Source organism: Carassius carassius, chromosome 22 (assembly GCF_963082965.1).
Source record: "Carassius carassius chromosome 22, fCarCar2.1, whole genome shotgun sequence".
Lineage (NCBI taxonomy): Eukaryota > Metazoa > Chordata > Actinopteri > Cypriniformes > Cyprinidae > Carassius > Carassius carassius.
The window spans coordinates 25,856,772-25,874,426 of record NC_081776.1 but is presented as its reverse complement, the minus strand read 5'-3'; the positions used below and the strand labels follow the sequence as shown (position 1 = coordinate 25,874,426).

Sequence of the window (17,655 nt, the reverse complement as noted above, 5' to 3'; positions counted from 1 at the left end):
TATTGTCTTTCATTACCATTTAATTGTCTCCAGATATCACACAAATCATATTTCTTAATTATGTGAGCAAGTCGTTCCCTAGAAGGCATATGAGGTTCAATATGATTTCTGTCCAGAGCATCCTCCATACAATTAAAATCACCAGCTAAAAATAAAAACTACTCAGAAGAAACATTCTGCAAAGTACAACATAATGTGTCTAAAAACAGTATCCTCTCGACTGTAGATGTTGGAGCATAAATATGCATAAAAACAAAAGTATAATTCTTAAACACAGCTCTCACATATGCATAATCATAAGAAATTGGACTGAAACCTCTTGTGAACAAAATGGCAACCCCTGCACTTGTTGAAGTATTATGACTCAATACAGAGATGCCTTCAAACTCCCTTTCCAATTCAGTAGCATTTTGCCCATCACTGTGTGTTTCTTGCAAAAAAATTACATCAATGTTTTTCTGTTTAATTATCTCCTTTAACAATGCTCTTTTTCTAATGTCCCTGGCACCATTCACATTCAAGGTAGCCAGGCATAATTCACTCATAAGAAAAAACAACAAAAATAAATACAGACCTTGAAAAACCATCACATTGTTAAAAAAATAACCCCTTTGTTTTTTAAACATTATCGTTTAAGACTTTGCCTAAGTTCCTTACAATTTTCCTCAAACGGTATACTTCTTTATTGATAAAGGAATCCTCAGCTACTTGGCTTTTTGTCTTTTCAACAAACTGTTTGATAATCCAGAACATTAACACCTCTCTTATTTTTTGGCGCTCTGAGGAACAGCTTTATGATATCAACATCATAACTACGAGCAGAAAAATCGCTCTGGGAGAGTGCCAAACTAGAATCAGAATCACGGTCACTTTCTGTCTCATGATCCTCACTAAATTGAGAGTAATTTTTTAAGGGTGATTTTATTTCATGATACTTCTCCTTTTTTGCTTTTTTTGAGGCACTTTAAACAAATTCTGTCCTATTTCCTAATCAACACAATCCATCTCGCAAACATTCTGCAATACAGTCAGAACAGAGTTTTCTAAAGTACCACCTAGTTTTTTTTCATCTTTTTTTCCTTAAAACTGCCCTCCATTAACTGAATTCTCAATACCATTGTTAGCAGCGGTCTGTCCCGTTCCTGAAGGGTCTTGAACCGCCCCGGTTGAGATAATCTCAACCAGGCCGGCAGCATTCGGTCTACTACCAGGAGACTCATTCCCAGCCACAGACTCCGCCTCAGCCCGCTCTCACCTAACGGCCTCAAGGCCAGCAGCTCAGGTTCAACTGCGCATGGAGCAATATTGCTTTCAATATTGCTATCACTTTCCCCAGTACTTTCCCCTACTTTCAATTTATCGAGACAGTTTTTAATTAGATGTCCCGCTTTCCAACACCCAAAATACTTTGTTCTTGCAGTTGTGACAAAAAGTAACATACTCTGCGTCATCAATACGAAACTTAAGTGACAATAATGAGATGACATGTTTCAAAATACGAAACTTAAGTGACAATAATGAGATGATATGTTTCAAAAGAGGGGATTCAGTACTTATCGGGATTTATTTAATTAGCCACATCAGTTTTCCATGATGGGACATGACCTGAGTTAAAATACCAGCACTCACGAACTGGGGAACATTCGATAAAGTAACCCTCTTAGATGCTAATGCGAGGGGAAGTACAGAAATAAACTCGCCGCCAACAATAACTCCGTGGTCAACAAAAATATTTGCTTAGCTGCGTTATTCAATCACGAGTCTGATAAAATAAACTCAAGACCCACAAGCTCTCCAAAAAATTTTTTTACTGTTTTTTGTTTTCTTTTCCAAAGCACCTAAATGCCAATTCACACTGCCATACTCCAACAGGGTTAACACACCTGCAATCAATGAAAGAAGTTCAGGCATGATATTGTTTTTTAAATGGTGAATAACCAGAAGAAAAAAAGAAAAGATTTTGCTTATTATTTTCACTTAATTATTTGAAGTGGGTTGGTTAGCTGATGTATTATTGTGGAAGCATGTGATTAGTTGCTGAATTGTGTGCATGGTTAATGATGGCAATTAAATATTTAAATGCAATGTGGTGACCGACGAAAATGGTCTAAGTGCCCTGTGTGAGCCACCTGCGCCCCTATTAGGTGTAGGCCGGGGCTCGGTACAAGTAGTTCCACTCACCATTTTCAAAGCACTACCTCACTGGGTGAGATTGGATAACACTGGGAAAACGTAACCATTTCGCTTGGAACAGGGACGCTGCGGAAGCCCCATCCTTCCCGAAGGAGGTCTCGGGAGCAAATACACATATAGCATCTGTTTAGGTGTATATGGAGAAATTTAAGGTGATTAAAACCCCCTTGGGAAGGCAGAAGTCTGCCAGGGAAACACGGCTCCAAGGCTATACCGTGGACTATACACATACAAGTACCGCTTAGGTCTCAATATGGTATCCAGCCTTCCATGGTTCTCACGGATTCATCATGAAGGCTTGGCGCGTCCAGCTGCCTAGGGGGATGGAGGATCTCAACAGGGTCTACAGTGCGGACACTCTGGAGCAGATTTAGCAAGCCGACACTAACCGGGGCCTCTCAGTGCCACTACCCGTTTTAGGTGAGAACACAGGAGGATACCAGCTCTACATGAAGGTTATAGAACCTAGCAAACATTTTAGGGGTCGCCCAGCCTGCAGCTCTACAAATATCTGTCAGTGAGGCGCCACGAGCCAGCGCCCAGGAGGATGCAACACTTCTAGTTGAGTGAACTCGCAACCTGAACGGGCAGGGCACACCCTGGGCCTGATAAGCCAGGGTTATGGCATCCACAATCCAGTGGGCCATCCTCTGCTTAGAGATGGCATTCCCCTTCCGCCGGCCTCCTTAACAGACAGAGAGCTGGTCTGAGGTCCTGAAGCGTTTTGTGTCCACGCAGTCCACGTAGCATCTCAATGCTCGGACGGGACAGAGCAAAGCCAGGGCTGGGTCTACCTCCTCCAGGGGCAGAGCTTGCAGGTTCATCACTTGGTCTTTGAAGGGTGTAGTGGGAACCTTGGGCACGTAGCCAGGCCGGGGTCTCAGGATTACCTGGGAGTCAGCTGGCCCAAACTCTAGGCACGAATCGTCGACCGAAAATGCATGCAGGTCCCACTACCCTTTTGAAGGAGGCCAGTGCAAGCAGGAGCAGAGTTTTACATACCTGTGCGGCTCCGAACCGTCTCCAAAACAGCTAGATCGTCAGGGGATGGAGTCGCCATTCTCCCGGGAGACAGCTCATCGGCTGTACGGTTGAGCAGGCCCGGAATGTGAATGGCACGAAGTGACCTCAGAAACTTCCGGCTCCAAAGGAGAAGGTGGCAGGCGAGTTGTGACATGCAACAGGAGTGCAGACCACCTTGTCGGTTGATGTACGCCACGGTCGCTGTGTTGTACATTCGGACCAGCACGTGCTTGCCTTGTGAGTCACCTTTGAGACGGTTCAAAGCAAGACGCACTGTTAACAACTCTAGGCAATTGATGTGCCAATGCAGCTGCGGGCCCGTCCAAACCCCTGAGACTGTATGCCCATCGTACGTGACCCCCCAGCCGGTGATGGAGGCATCCGTGTAAACCACAGCATGCCTGGAGATCTGCTCTAGGGGCACCCTTACCCAGAGAAACGCAAGATCAGACCACGGGGTGAGGGCTTGGCGACAGGCTGGTGTAACTTGGACCCGGTGAGTGCCGTGCTTCCACGCCCACCTCGGGACTCAGCCATAAAGCAAGTGCTGGAGCGGTCTCATATGTAGCAGGCTGAGCGGTGTAAGTGCCGCTGCGGCAGCCATATGCCCCAGGAGCCTCTGAAAAAGTTTCAGTGGGATCCGCTGTCCTCCCCTTGAACGTATTCAAGCAGGCTAGCACCGACCGTGCACGTTCCTCACGTTCCTCACGTTCCTCAAGTTCCTAGTATCAGCCAATTGTCTAGATAGCTGAGAATGCGAGTACCCTGCTCTCTGAGGGGAACAAGAGCCGCCTCCGTGACTTTCGTGAAGACACGGGGAGACAGGGACAGCCCGGACCTTGTACTGATATGCCCTTCCTACGAACGCAAACCACGGAAAAGGTCTGTGGTGTGGAAGGATGGATACATGAAAGAACATATCCTTCAGGTCGATCACTGCAAACAAATCTTGGGGACGGACCCACCCGAAAATGTGTTTCTGCGTCAACATCTTAAATGGTAGCCGATTAAGGGCCCGATTCAAAACTCGCAGATCCAGGATCGGACATAACCCACCCCCTTTTCTTGGGTACAATGAAGTAAGGGCTGTAAAACCCTGTCCTCATATCGACTGGAGGGACTGGCTCTAGTAAATCGGATACCACTGAACTTGGGGGAGACGCCGGGTAAACTGAATCGCATAGCCGAGGCTGATGGTCCGTATAAGCCAGCGATATGGGCTGGGTAGCACTGACCAGGCGCTTAAAAACCATACAAGCGGGACTAGTGGGACCACTGCCGTACCCACGGTGGGGCAGCGAGGTGGAACCCAGGGACCCAACTCAGGCAGCTTGTGAGCAGGCCGGAGTGTGGTGTGAGTGTGGGGTGCAGGGCTCACTTGGTTCTACGGATTGGCAGAGGGTGCGTGAGTAGGGCCTTTGTTGACGCTCTCGAACCGCCCGCTGCTGCCATCTGGCGAAGGAGGAGGATGAGTGAGGTCCGGTGCTTGGCCGTCCCCAACTCTCTGTGCCCTCCTGAGACCCAGAGATAGAGAAAACCGCTCTCATCGAGATTTCTGGATACTCACCCTGGACCTCCTCCAGGGGAGGGAGAGGTGCCTTCACCAGATGACCACTGTAGTCCTCAAACCACCCGCGTTACTGCTGGAAGTGGTTATCATCTGTTGGCCGCCAGAACGAGCCCCAGATTGCGGCAGCTGCAACGGGACTCCGCCCCCCTGAAGGTAGCAGAGCCTGGTTCGCAACTCAGAGACGGTCATCTTCCTGCAGTGGGAACATGACCCATCCACAAAGGCCACCTCAGCGTGCTCGATGCCCAGACACACGTGAGGCAGCAATCGTGACCATCACCCGTTGCCAGGTAACGACCGCACCCAGAAACGCAAGGGTGAAACGGCATCCTTATAAGGACGATCCGTCGTTTTTACAAAGACGCAACCGTTAAGCACTTTTAGAGAAATTTGCTCTTAGGGAAATGTTCAATTAGTGCTAAGCCGCACAGGGGAATTGCCCGCTTGCAACACGACAGGGGGTAGTGTATGCCAATGTGCATTGGCTCGTTTAGTTTACACTCCAAGTAGATTTGTCTATCGAAGCGTTATCCCATTTTCGTTGGTCACTGACGTGACGCCGAGAGTCACTGACTGAAAGGGAACTAATTATTATGTGTATTATGCCTGTATCTCTGCACTAGCTTGTTTTTTGTTTCTTAGAAAATATTGACACTTTAAGTTGTTATTCTACTACTTTTTCTTGTTAGGATGACTCATTTGTAGCATGACCACAAAGTCCTTATAGCACTCTGAATATTTCTCACTCATTTTGTGTGTAGTTTGTGAATCATTTACACTTTGTATTGTTCTTGAGTTTGAGTATTGTTCTATTGTTCTTTTACTTCTTGCTGCATGGTTTGAAAATATATTTAGATTGAAAAGTTAGATTGAAAATATATTTATATCTGAATTGTAGTAGTTTCTGTTTGAGTACACAGTAAAAGAAAACACCCATTTATAGCTAGCGTTTTTCTTAAAATTCTGTAATTTCATTCATTCTTAGAGAAAACAAGAGGTTAGTTGGGACTTTAAATTAGTTAGACTTAAATTTCAAGTTCTCCTGTTTATAATGATATATGACACTTGATGCTGACTGCTAGAATAGTTCTGAAAAACAAAGAAAACTGCAGGTGTGTCAGGCGCCCCAAAAATGTTCTAGGTCTTTAAGGTGTCATGACCGGCTCATAGCCGTGACAAATAAGTAAAGGATTTAGGTTGGTTTGGATGCATGATTATTTATTAACATAAATGAAAGGTTTTAAAAATCATAATCAAACAGAACAGAAAAACAACCAGGAGCAGACAAGGCTACAACGGCTCCCAAGTCGGGAGCTCTCCGAAGCGCGCTCACAATCTTCAAGCCTAAGCTTATATACAGGTGGTGTAATCAGTAATCATCCTCCTGATGACCGAGCACAGGTGTAGATCATTCTCCTGATGAAACTGCAGACCAAACACACCAGACGACAAAAGCAGGAAGAGAGACTCGTCACACACCCCCCCCCCTAAAAAAAAAGGAGAGCGAATGGTATTAAACAACTCCCATAATTCAATTTGTCCAAGTAGCAAAATTTCGTTCAGTCTGTAGATCTACCCAGACCCGTCTCAATCTTTCAGCAACCTGATAGGAAGCAAAATTAAGAAAGAAACAGAGACAAATCAGAGAAAATACAAACTAAAACATTTAAACCATGTGAACACGGGACAAAGCATCAGCCGTTACATTCTCTACGCATGGCATTTACCTTTCGGTAGTCCGTACAGAATCTAAACGAGCCATCAGATTTACTCACTAACAAAGATGGCGATGCCCAACTAGAAAAAGAAGAGTCAGCAATGTCATTTTCCAACATGTACTTGATTTCAGCATCCAAATGTTTTTTCTTATTCGCCGATACTCTATAATAACGCTGACGAATTGGAGTTGCATCTCCCTAATCAATGTTATGCTCTATTAAATCTGTACAAGTAGGAGTATCAGAAACAACGAAACATATTCCGTAGTTAAATTAAGCAAATCAGTGCGCTGTACATTTGTTAGATGATCAAGCCGAGAGTGGAGAGAACTCAATGCCTGCGAATTTTTAAGACGAGCCTGAAGAACACAATCTCCTGGATAGATTTCATCTTCCCCAACCACCGGAGATGTTGTCATTGGTGTCACCAATTCAACAGGGTCATTAACAGCTAAACCTGCAAGCATAACAGGTTTAATAGGCACACCGACTTTATCTTCATTTGTCAAAAGGTCAGCGGAGTCCCTACAAGCATAATAAGGCTTTAACAAGTTTACGTGACACAATCTCGTCTTTTTTTTTTTTGATCGGGCGTATCAATCAGATAATTTAGATCAGAAAGCTGCCGAGCAACAGTATATGGTCCAACAAACCTAGCCTGAAACGGTGATCCAACAACGGGCAATAACACTAATACCTGGTCACCTGGCTGAAACGAACGCAACTCTGTTCGACGATCAAAAAGTTGTTTCATTCGACCTTGAGATTTGTGCAAAGACGACTTTGCCAATTTGTTCGCCTCATAAATTCGTCTACGAAAATCACTGACATATGACAAAACATTTCTCGGCGGATCCGACTTTTCCCAGTCAGCAGATAACACAGCCAACGGACTTCGCACATCATGTCCAAAAACAAGGTTGTTTGGACTTGCGCAGCTTCCCGAGCTGCCATCATTAACCAAGGTAGACCAGTTTCCCAGTCCTTACCCATATGTACACAATAAGACCTCAAAAGAGATTTTAATGTTTGATGAAATCTCTCGAGTGCTCCCTGACTCTGGGCGTGATAAGCACTGGAGAGATTATGCTGAATATGAAGTTGTTTCAACACTTGACCAAACAAATTGGAAGTAAAATTACTTCCCTGATCAGATTGAATAATTCGTGGTATTCCAAATACTGAAATAAACTGTGTAAGTGCCTTTAAAACTAACTTTGTGGTTATCGAACGTAAAGGATAAGCAGCAGGATATCTAGATACTTGGCACATGATTGTAAGCAAGTATTCACTGCCTGCTTTTGACCTAGGCAATGGGCCGACACAATCTATAATGAGATGCTCAAACGGTTTACCAATAGCTGGAATTGGATAAAGTGGAGCAGGTTTCAAGGATTGATTTGGTTTCCCAGTAAGCTGGCATGTATGACAAGATTTAATGTATTTAGACACCTCACGTTTTAATTTTGGCCAAAAAAAACGTCCCTGAAGTAACTTGTATGTTTTTTTCACTCCCATGTGGCCAGATATATCATGTGCAGTCTGTAGTACTGACTGCCGGAGAGACTGTGGAATCACAATTTGTACCAAAGGGTCACCAATCGCAAACTCTCCCTGTGGCACCCATTTCCGAATGGGCAACCCCTCATCCAGATAATACCCAGATGAAAGATTTTCAAAGGTGTCATATGAGACAACTCGGTCAAACAGTTCAACAAGAGATATGGCAGTTTTTTGTTTTTCAATCAATTCATCACATGACACTGACAAAATTAAAGGGATTTCCAAAGATTTACTCACCACCTTCTCAGTTCCATCACACAAGAAGGTAATACATTAGGCGGACAGGTCAAATTCTCATCACCATCTGATTTCAAGATCATCGGACCTGGTGTAACAACAAGATGTGGTGAATTATTCTTCCAGACACGATCACCGGCTAAGTCATTGCCCAGAATTACATCTACTCCTTCCACAGGCAAGCAGGAACAAACAGCCACTTCCACTTCTCCCTGGACCAACACAGATTGCAAAATAACTTTATGAAGTGGCACAGACATAACATTCAGTCCAATGCCCTTGATCAGCACATTACTCCCAGTATAGGAAGCAGCTGAAAAAGGCAGCGCAGACTCGAAGACAAATGTTTCTGCTGATCCTGTATCGCGTAGAATATTTACTGGTACGGTTTGCGTGGAATTTACCAATCTAACAGACCCTTTTGTGATGAAAGGAGTAAATGCTGAAACACATGGCGAGCAATTTTCCTGCACATACATTGAATCAGTCACAGCTAACGCCACAGGTTTTACAGGAGAGTAAGATTTAGATTTCACTTTTGAATTGTCAGTTTTTGCTTTCAATAACAGGCATTCATTCTTCCAATGACCATACTCACGACAATAATTACACATATTTGCTCTGTCATTTTCAGTAGATCTATACAACTGGTCGTTGGGTGATTCATGCAAAAACCTGGAAAAGTTTATTCGAACTTTGCCACGGTTCTTTTTTAAAATGTTCTTCGCCCGATCGGTAACCGAAACCAGTTTTATGAGACAAAGAAAATTCATCAGCCATGACAGCTGCCTCATACGCAGTGTCAGGTTTACGCTCAGTAATGTAGGTTGAAATACGATCTGGAATGGAAATCTTGAATTGTTCAAGCACCATTAATTCTCTTAGATCGTCCAGTGTTTTTACCTCAGAAGCTACACACCAGCGATTAAAACAGACCGAAATATCGTGTACAAAATCAACATATGTCTGATTCTCACTTTTCTTCCCGGACCTAAATCTCTGTCTGTACGCCTCTGGAACTAATTCATAAGCCCTCAATACTGCTGCTTTTACTGCTTGATAATCCGTAGAATCTACCAGATTAAGGGAAGAATAGGCTTCTTGGGCCCTACCCGTGAATACAGACTGCAGCATTAGCGTTCGCTCTTTATCTGGCCAATCTTTTGCATCAGCCACCCATTCAAAGAGTAAAAAAAAAACACTCAATCTCTCTTTCATCAAACTTAGGCATCAACTTCATATTTCTTACAGTGTCAAACTCGCACAAACTTGAGTCACGTTTTAACTCTCCTGTCAAAGGAAGCTTACCATCGCGTATTAAATCTAAACGATAACGTTCGAGTTCAAGTTGTTGCCGCTGTAATTCAATTTTAGAACGTTCAATGCGATTTTGCTCCTCTAATAACTTTTCTTTCATGTCTGTTTGAATTAACAGCAATTGCTTTTGTTGTTCAAATGTTAAATGAGACTCTGTTGATGTAGCACCGACAAAAGTTAAGGAGTCTTCTGATGATTTTAGAATACCACGTTCTATTAACTCTGTCTTTACCAAGGTTTTAACCTGATCTTTTACACGTTTATCTTGATTCATTAAATTAATTGCATAGTGTTCCGCAAGTTCTAATAGTTGATCTCTAGTCAACTCATTTAACAAGCTTTCGGATGGCGCGCTAACAAATTTCTGAACGTTTGAAGTCATTATGACAATAAATGGCTACTAAATGTACACAAAAAAAACATACATATAGACTATATATTTTTGGAGACAGAAATTGCATGGAATAAGCAGTTCCCTCTAATTAATATCAAAACTACCTAATCTCATCCCTAATCTTCATACAGTTACTCGCAGCGGGTTTTTACACACTATAAACCAGTGCTTGCAATAGCAACCGATTTACTAGTCACTATTACAAACACGGACATGTTCCCGAGACAAATGCTCCAACTGCTTTCACCGCACAAAAAAAACAAACAAAAATAAAAAAACAGGATATCCTGTTAAGGATATCCCTCTAAACCTACCCAGGGAAAATACTATTCCAAAACAATTCTCTTCAAATATAAAAACAGTAGCCAATAGGCCTACTTACCAAAAACTCCCGAAAAGCAGCCAAACCAACCACCACAACCCTCCACAATATTTGCTTAACGAATTAATCATCAATTTAACGAAATTAACTAATTTAAACAAATGATAAATATTGCAAATATAAATCACACTAAACGAAATCGCAAACGAACAAGCAAAAACTATCTCTTACGAACAAATCTTTTCGGTTAGAAAATACTAACCGAATAACACAAACGACCTACAAATTAATTCATATCAAATATCAACTGGCTGGACGAGCCCCCATATTTGTCACGACCGGCTCATAGCCGTGACAAATAAGTAAAGAATTTAGGTTGGTTTGGATGCATGAGTATTTATTAACATAAATGAAAGGTTTTAAAAATCGTAATCAAACAGAACAGGAAAAACAACCAGGAGCAGACAAGGCTACAACGGCTCCCAAGTCGGGAGCTCTCCGAAGCACGCTCACAATCTTCAAGCCTAAGCTTATATACAGGTGGTGTAATCAGTAATCATCCTCCTGATGACCGAGCACAGGTGTAGATCATTCTCCTGATGAAACTGCAGACCAAACACACCAGACGACAAAAACAGGAAGAGAGACTCGTCACAAAGGGTTAAAGGAGTAATGGAATACAATAACAGTATTTTTTGTTATTTAAGCTATAGCCTTTGTTTATTTAGACTACTGTTTTTCATACAAATACCTAGAGGCCATATAGTCATATTTTTACCATGGTATTGAGGTGCTATACAGTATGTGTGATTGCTCATTTAAATTGACATTTTTGCCTTTATTTGAATAGGAAAGTATGGAGCTGTCAGGAAGTGAAATGAGAAGGGGGCGAGATCAGGAAAGGTCCTGGTGCTGGAATTTAAACTCAAGATGGCTGTAGCACAAGGGCACTATATGTTGGCATCGCTACCCACAAGACTATTCGCCGATGGTATCTTTACTTTTTAACTAGTCCTCCTATTAACAACCATTATTTTTTCATTCAGACTGATTGGCGAATGCAGAATGATTTATTGTGTAAATCAGTAATAATCATATCCAATCTTGTGATGGAGGCATTTCCTCCTGTCACGTGACTTTGCCCCATTCATTCTGAATTACCCCCCCACCAAACCCAGCACATGCTTTAGGAGTCTGTACAAACTCAATGAACAGAATACAACGTTTATGTCATGAAGGGTTATTGAATTTTTCTTTTACACTCAAAGTAGTGTTTCAACTTATCCAAAACACTGCAGCCAGACTTCTTTTAAAGTGTCGTAAACATGAACACATCACTCCAATTCTTAGATCCTTTCACTGGTTGCAGATTTGTCAGAGAATTGACTTTAAAATTATCTCCTTCATATATAAATCCCTACATGACATAGCTCCTGTCTATTTATCTGAACTTCTTCGTCCTTATACTCCATCTACAAGCCTACAATCCTGTGACCAGGCTTTGTTGGTGGTCCTTTGCGTCAGACTAAAGCATAGAGGGGAGTGTGCATTTGCAGTGGCAGGGCCATGACTCTGGAATACCCTGCCTTTAGAGATTATTTTTATTTTTCCTTAGTGTATTGACTACTGTGATATGTTAAATTTTTAAATGGGTGGTTTTAAATTTTTCTCTGGTCTGTTTTCCGTGTATGTGTAATATTTGGTCAGCCTGGGGGCTGTTGTAAATGTGCTAAACAAATAAATTTTAAATTGAAATTGAAATTGAAAAATTGTTTCGTTTGAACACAAGCATAAAAGAGTTTTAGTTATTTGTTGATTTGCTGACTAGCTACTAATATATGAGTTTTCAAAAATGATTTAGATTACAAATGACATGTTTATCAAATGTTCCCTTTCAGTCTGTCACGCTCTACGTTACGTCAGAAAGAAAATGACGAATGGGGTCTCGCCTGAGCTCCGCCCTGCTGAGCAGGTATATAAGGAGCAGCGCAAGCAACTCGCACTCAAGGCTTTTGCCGAGCACATCGCTTGCTGCTTTCACCCTGGAGTGTTTTCAAGCGAGTCAACTGGTGTTGGTGTGACAACACGATTCAGCAGTTCGTCTAGGTTTCCTGCGTTCAGCTCCCGCGTTCTCCTGAGTGCTTCAGCGCCACTAAAAGAGCTTTTTCCATCTTTAAAAGAGTAAACGGGTTGAGTTTGCGTCTTTTTAAAGATGTCATTCCATCTGTGTGTTTCTGGGTGCGGTCGATATAAGGCTCCTAGCGACAGCCACGATCACTGTGTACACGTGTCTGGGCTTTCAGCATGCTGAGAATGTGTTTGTGGATGACTCAAGTTCTTATTGCGGGGACATGACCATCTCTGTGTTAAGATTGAGACTCGATTACCTTAAAAGGTATAGAGTCCCCTCTGCCACACCCCTTCTCGTAAGAGGGCTATTTCGGCTGGTGGCCAGGGTGTTCTGAGGGTTACCATGTGGGCTTTCCCGGCAAGCCAGCCTCCTCGGGCCACACCCCCCTCACAAGTGCTGCAGCCAGTTGAGTTTCCGGAGTTTCTGGTTTGCTGGACCCTCTCAGGCTCCTGACATCTCATTCAGGGCTCGGGAGGAAGACCTAATGTCGATCGGCGCATCACAAGGCGGGCTTGAGTCCTCGGGAGATGAGGATTCGGCTGCGTTGCCTCCCTCGGGAATGCCAGCATTGCCCGAGTCTGATCCCGAGCTGAAGGCAGCTGAGAGCATCGTGCTTGAGTGGAATCCTCCACCCTGTCCCGAGTGCTTGAGGCTGGATGATTGGTTCCTGTGGGCTGCTCGTGCAGATCACCAGCACCCCCCGCTGGTTCCATTCTTTCCGGAGGTGCACCAGGAAGTGACCAGTTCATGGAAGGCACCTTTAACTGCCCGAAACCATTCTGGTGCTTCCTCCGCTTCACTTCCCTTTATGGTGGAGAGGCCAAGGGGTATGCTGGGATTGCCCCAGTGGAGCATTCTGTAGTGATGCAACTGTGTCCTCTGAGCACCTCCGCATGGCGTGGTCGTCCCAAGCTTCCCTCCAAGGCCTGTAAGTTCTCATCCACGCTTGTGGCCAAGGCTTACAGAGCTGCGGGTCAGGGCACTTCTGCCTTGCACGCCATGGCCACCCTTCAGGTCTACCAGGCCAAGGCCAAGGTGCTCAAAGAACTGCACGGGGGCAGTGCTGACCCAGGGGTTTTGCAGGAGGAGCCCACTGCTACCGACCTCACTCTTCGGGCGACGAAGGTTACACCGCAGGAAGGAGATGGCCGCAGAAGGGTGGCGCAGCCTTTCTCTGCCCCTAAACCTGCCGATGGTGGGCAAGGATGCTCATGTCATGCACACGGAGGTCGCGACCCTGCTGGCAAAGGTCCCTCCAGCCGACATGAAGTCCGGCTTTTACAGCCCATACTTCATAGTACCCAAGAAAACAGGTGGGTTACAGCCAATCCTGGACTTGAGTGCGTTGAACCGAGCTCTTCACAGACTTCTGTTCAAGATGTTAACACCCAAGTGCATTTTCGAATGCATTCGTCCGTTGGCTTGGTTTGCAGCAATTGACCTGAAGGACGCGTACTTTCATGTCTTCATTCTTCCTCGACACAGACTGTTTCTTCGGTTTGCTTTCGAGGGGCAGGCATTTCAGTACAAGGTCCTCTCATTCGGGTTGGCCCTGTCTCCCCGTGTCTTTACGAAAGTCGCGGAGGGAGCCCTGGCTCCTCTCAGGGAATGAGATGTCATATCCTCAACTACCTCAATGACTGGCTGATTGTAGCTCACTCTTGAGCGCGGTTGTGTGAGCACAGGGATCTGGTGCTCAGACACCTCGCCCGTATGGGTCCTCGGGTCAACTGGGAAAAGAGCAAACTCTACCCTGTGCAGAGGATCTCTTTTCTCGGTATGGAAATAGATTCGGTCGCCATGTTCGTGCAGCTTACGAACGAGCGTGCGCAGTCACTGCTGAATTGCTCAAGTGCCATTTGGTGCCATTTGCAACAGGCATACTGTGTCTGGTTCCTGGACAGGCCCCCGACTTCAGTGGCATGTCAATTACCTCGAGTTGCTAGCAGTTCGGCTTGCTCTGCACCGCTTCCGGGCCCTGCTGAAAGACAAGCATGTTCTGGTCCATACGGACAACACTGCGACTGTAGCGTACATCAACCGTCAGGGTGGTCTACGTTCCTGTCGCATGTCGCAACTTGCTCTCCATCTCCTCTTGTGGAGTCAGAAGCGTCTAAGGTCGCTTGGTGCCATTCACATCCCGGGCAGGCGACAAGCAGTCTCGCCCCGGGGAATGGAGACTCCACCCCCAGTCGGTTCATTTGATTTGGGAAAACTTTGGAGATGCTCAGGTAGACCTGTTTGCCTCTCCAGAAAATTCCCACTGCCAGTTGTTTTACTCCCTGAGGACGAGTCGCAGGTTCTCATGGTTGCGCCTTTATGGCCCGGCCGGACCTGGTTCCTCGAACTTGTACTCCTCGCAACAGCCCCTTACTGGCCAATTCCTCTGAGGAAGGACCTTCTTTCTCAGAGATGGGGCACCCTCTGGCACCCGCGTCCTGATCTTTGGAACCTACATGTGTGGGTTCTGGACAGGTCACGGAGGGTTTAGGTACCTTGCCAACTCAGGTGGTAGCTACCATCACTTCAGATAGAGCCTTGTCTACCAGACATGCCTATGCTTTGAAGTGGAACCTCTTTGTCACTTGGTGTTCTTCACATCGTGAATACCACTGGAGATTCCCGATCGGGCCAGTGCTTTTATTTCTGGGTTCTTCCAGCTCTGTTGATGTCCAGCACTTGCGTCCATGCCTGCCTCAGCGAAGACTTGAGTTCAAGTTGGTTGCGCTCCTCCTTATATACCCACTAAGCGGGGCAGAGCTCACGATGCAAATCCCGCAGACCAAGGTACATTGTGTACCTCATTCCCCACATTAACTATAAACCGGTTGTGTGTTTGGAAGACCCCAGATATACCCAATACCTGAAATGACCCACAAGTAACCACTGCATCAGGTTTATAAATATGTAGTGAAATATTTGTAATCTGAAGTGAGGAAAACAGGCTTTGTAGTTTTTGTCACATAATTTTGTATAGGTCTGCTGTAGGATCATAGGAAAGGGTGGTTCCCGCTATGTAACAATTCTGACATGTGACCCCCACGATGCAGTGTGTGTGTGTGAGCGAGAGAGAGAGAGAGTGAGAGAGAGAGAGTTTGTGTTTGTGTGTTTAGGCATACATTTCCTTAGTCCTGCTTTAATCCTGGATTCTCCTCCATGATCCACACTAGAAAACACACAAAGTCACATTCAGTCAGTGAACAAATTGCTGTTGCTATGCAGTTACTATAAAATGTACTCAGAGTGGTTGCTAGGGAGTTGCTATGTGGTTGCTGAGATATGTGATTTGGTTGATTTGCGGTTGATAATATGTTCAGGTGGTTTACCACTAGGGTGTTGCTGTGCAGTTGCTAGGGTACATGGGATGGTTGCTAGTAGGACTGTGTATCACCAGTAAAGTCACAATACGATATGTATCCTGATACAGGACTGCACTGAATTTCACCTCAGCAGAATTCAGTAAAACAGCTGTTGATTAAATACTGCATACCATAGGATAACTGCTGACTGTAGGTGGAGCAGACAGTTGATCTCTGCATTATGAAGAGAGTTAGAGTGGTTAAAGAGTTGGACTTGTAACCCAAAGGTCGCAGGTTCAAGTCTCGGTGCTGGCAGGAGTTGTAGGTGGGAGGGACTGAATGAACAGTGCTCTCTTCCACCCTCAACAATGGCTGAAGTGCCCTTGAGCAAGGCACTGAACCCCCAGTTGCTCCCCGGGCTCTGGATATAGCTGCCCACTGCTCTGGGTGTGTGTTCACGGTGTGTTCACTTCTCACTGCTGTGTGTGTGCACTTGGATGGGCTAAATGCAGAGCACCAATTCCGAGTATGGGTTACCATACTTCGCAAATGTCACGACTTTCACTTAACATTGGGCACTCTTGACCAGGTAGAATATTCTGATTGTTTGCATCTTGTTTTCAAGCCCATAAATAATAATGTCCTCATTCTAATATATTAATAAAATCAGCTTTACATGGCTGGTAGGTGATCATTGCACAAATGTTCTAAACTAATGTCTTCACTGCAGCTCACACGCACACATTCAGTCACTCACACAGACCGAGCAACACAGAAACTTAGGAAGAGATGCAGGAGTTTTGTAGTTGGATTTAAAAGTAAACATAAGAGTCTTTATTTTCTCCTGACATCAGAGCCACTGAGAAGGTGGATTTCTTGGTAAGCGGGTGGAGTGACTTTGGTTTTCAAAAAGCACAATGGACCGACACCAGCAGATGACATTGCACCCCAAATCATCACAGACTGTGGAAACTTAACACTGGACTTAAAGCAACTTAGGCTATGAGCTTCTCCACCCTTCCTCCAGACTCTAGGACCTTGGTTTCCAAATGATATACAAAACTTGCTATCATCTGAAAAAAGGACTTTGGACCAATGGCAACAGTCCATTTCTTCCTCTCCTTAACCCAGGTAAGATGCCTCTGACGTTGACTGTGGTACAGGAGTGGCTTAACAAGAGGAATACGACAGCTGTAGCCAAACTGACACGTCTGTGTGTGTTGGCTCTAGATGCCTTGACCCCAGCCTCAGTCCATTCCTTGTGAAGTTCTCTAAAATTCTTGAATCCAGTTTGCTTGACAATCATCATAAGGATGCAGTTTTCTCGGTTGGTTGTGCATCTTTTTCTTCCACACTTTTTCATTCCACTCAACTTTCTGTTAACATGCTTGGATACAGCACTCTGTGAACAGCCAGCTTATTGGCAATTCATTTTTGTGACTTACACTATTGTGAAAGCTGTCAATGAATGTCAGAGACCATTTTTAAGGCTCAGGAAACCTTTGCAGCTGTTTTGTGTTGATTAGTTGATTGGCATGTTATCATATTCTAATTTGTTGAGATCGTAAATTGGTGGGTTTTTGTGAAATGTGAGCCAAAGTCATCACAATTAAAAGAACCAAAGATTTAGACTGTGTGCAATGAATTAGTTTAATACATGAGTTTCACAATTTGAGTTAAATTAATTAAATAAATTAACTTTTCCTCTACATTCTTATTTATTGAGAAGCACCTGTATGAAGTATGTAGTACTAAAGAATCATACCAACTTGTGGAAAATGGGCATTTGATGTCCACTTCAAAGTTTGGGCTTTTTTGTTCCTTTGTTTACAATTTGTTAATGTTTGCAACATAAGTTATCATTTTGAATATGTTTGTTTCTACCTTT

General features: G+C 44.2%; 1 protein-coding gene across 1 annotated transcript in view; it reads right to left on the bottom strand.

Moving 5' to 3' along the window:
- LOC132099259 (NACHT, LRR and PYD domains-containing protein 3-like) overlaps positions 1–17,655 on the bottom strand; it is a 117,930-nt gene that overhangs the window by 23,731 nt on the left and 76,544 nt on the right. Inside the window, exon 7 of the mRNA XM_059505696.1 lies at positions 15,588–15,634. Coding sequence (XP_059361679.1) covers positions 15,588–15,634 — 47 coding nt within the window. The remainder of the gene's footprint in view (positions 1–15,587; positions 15,635–17,655) is intronic.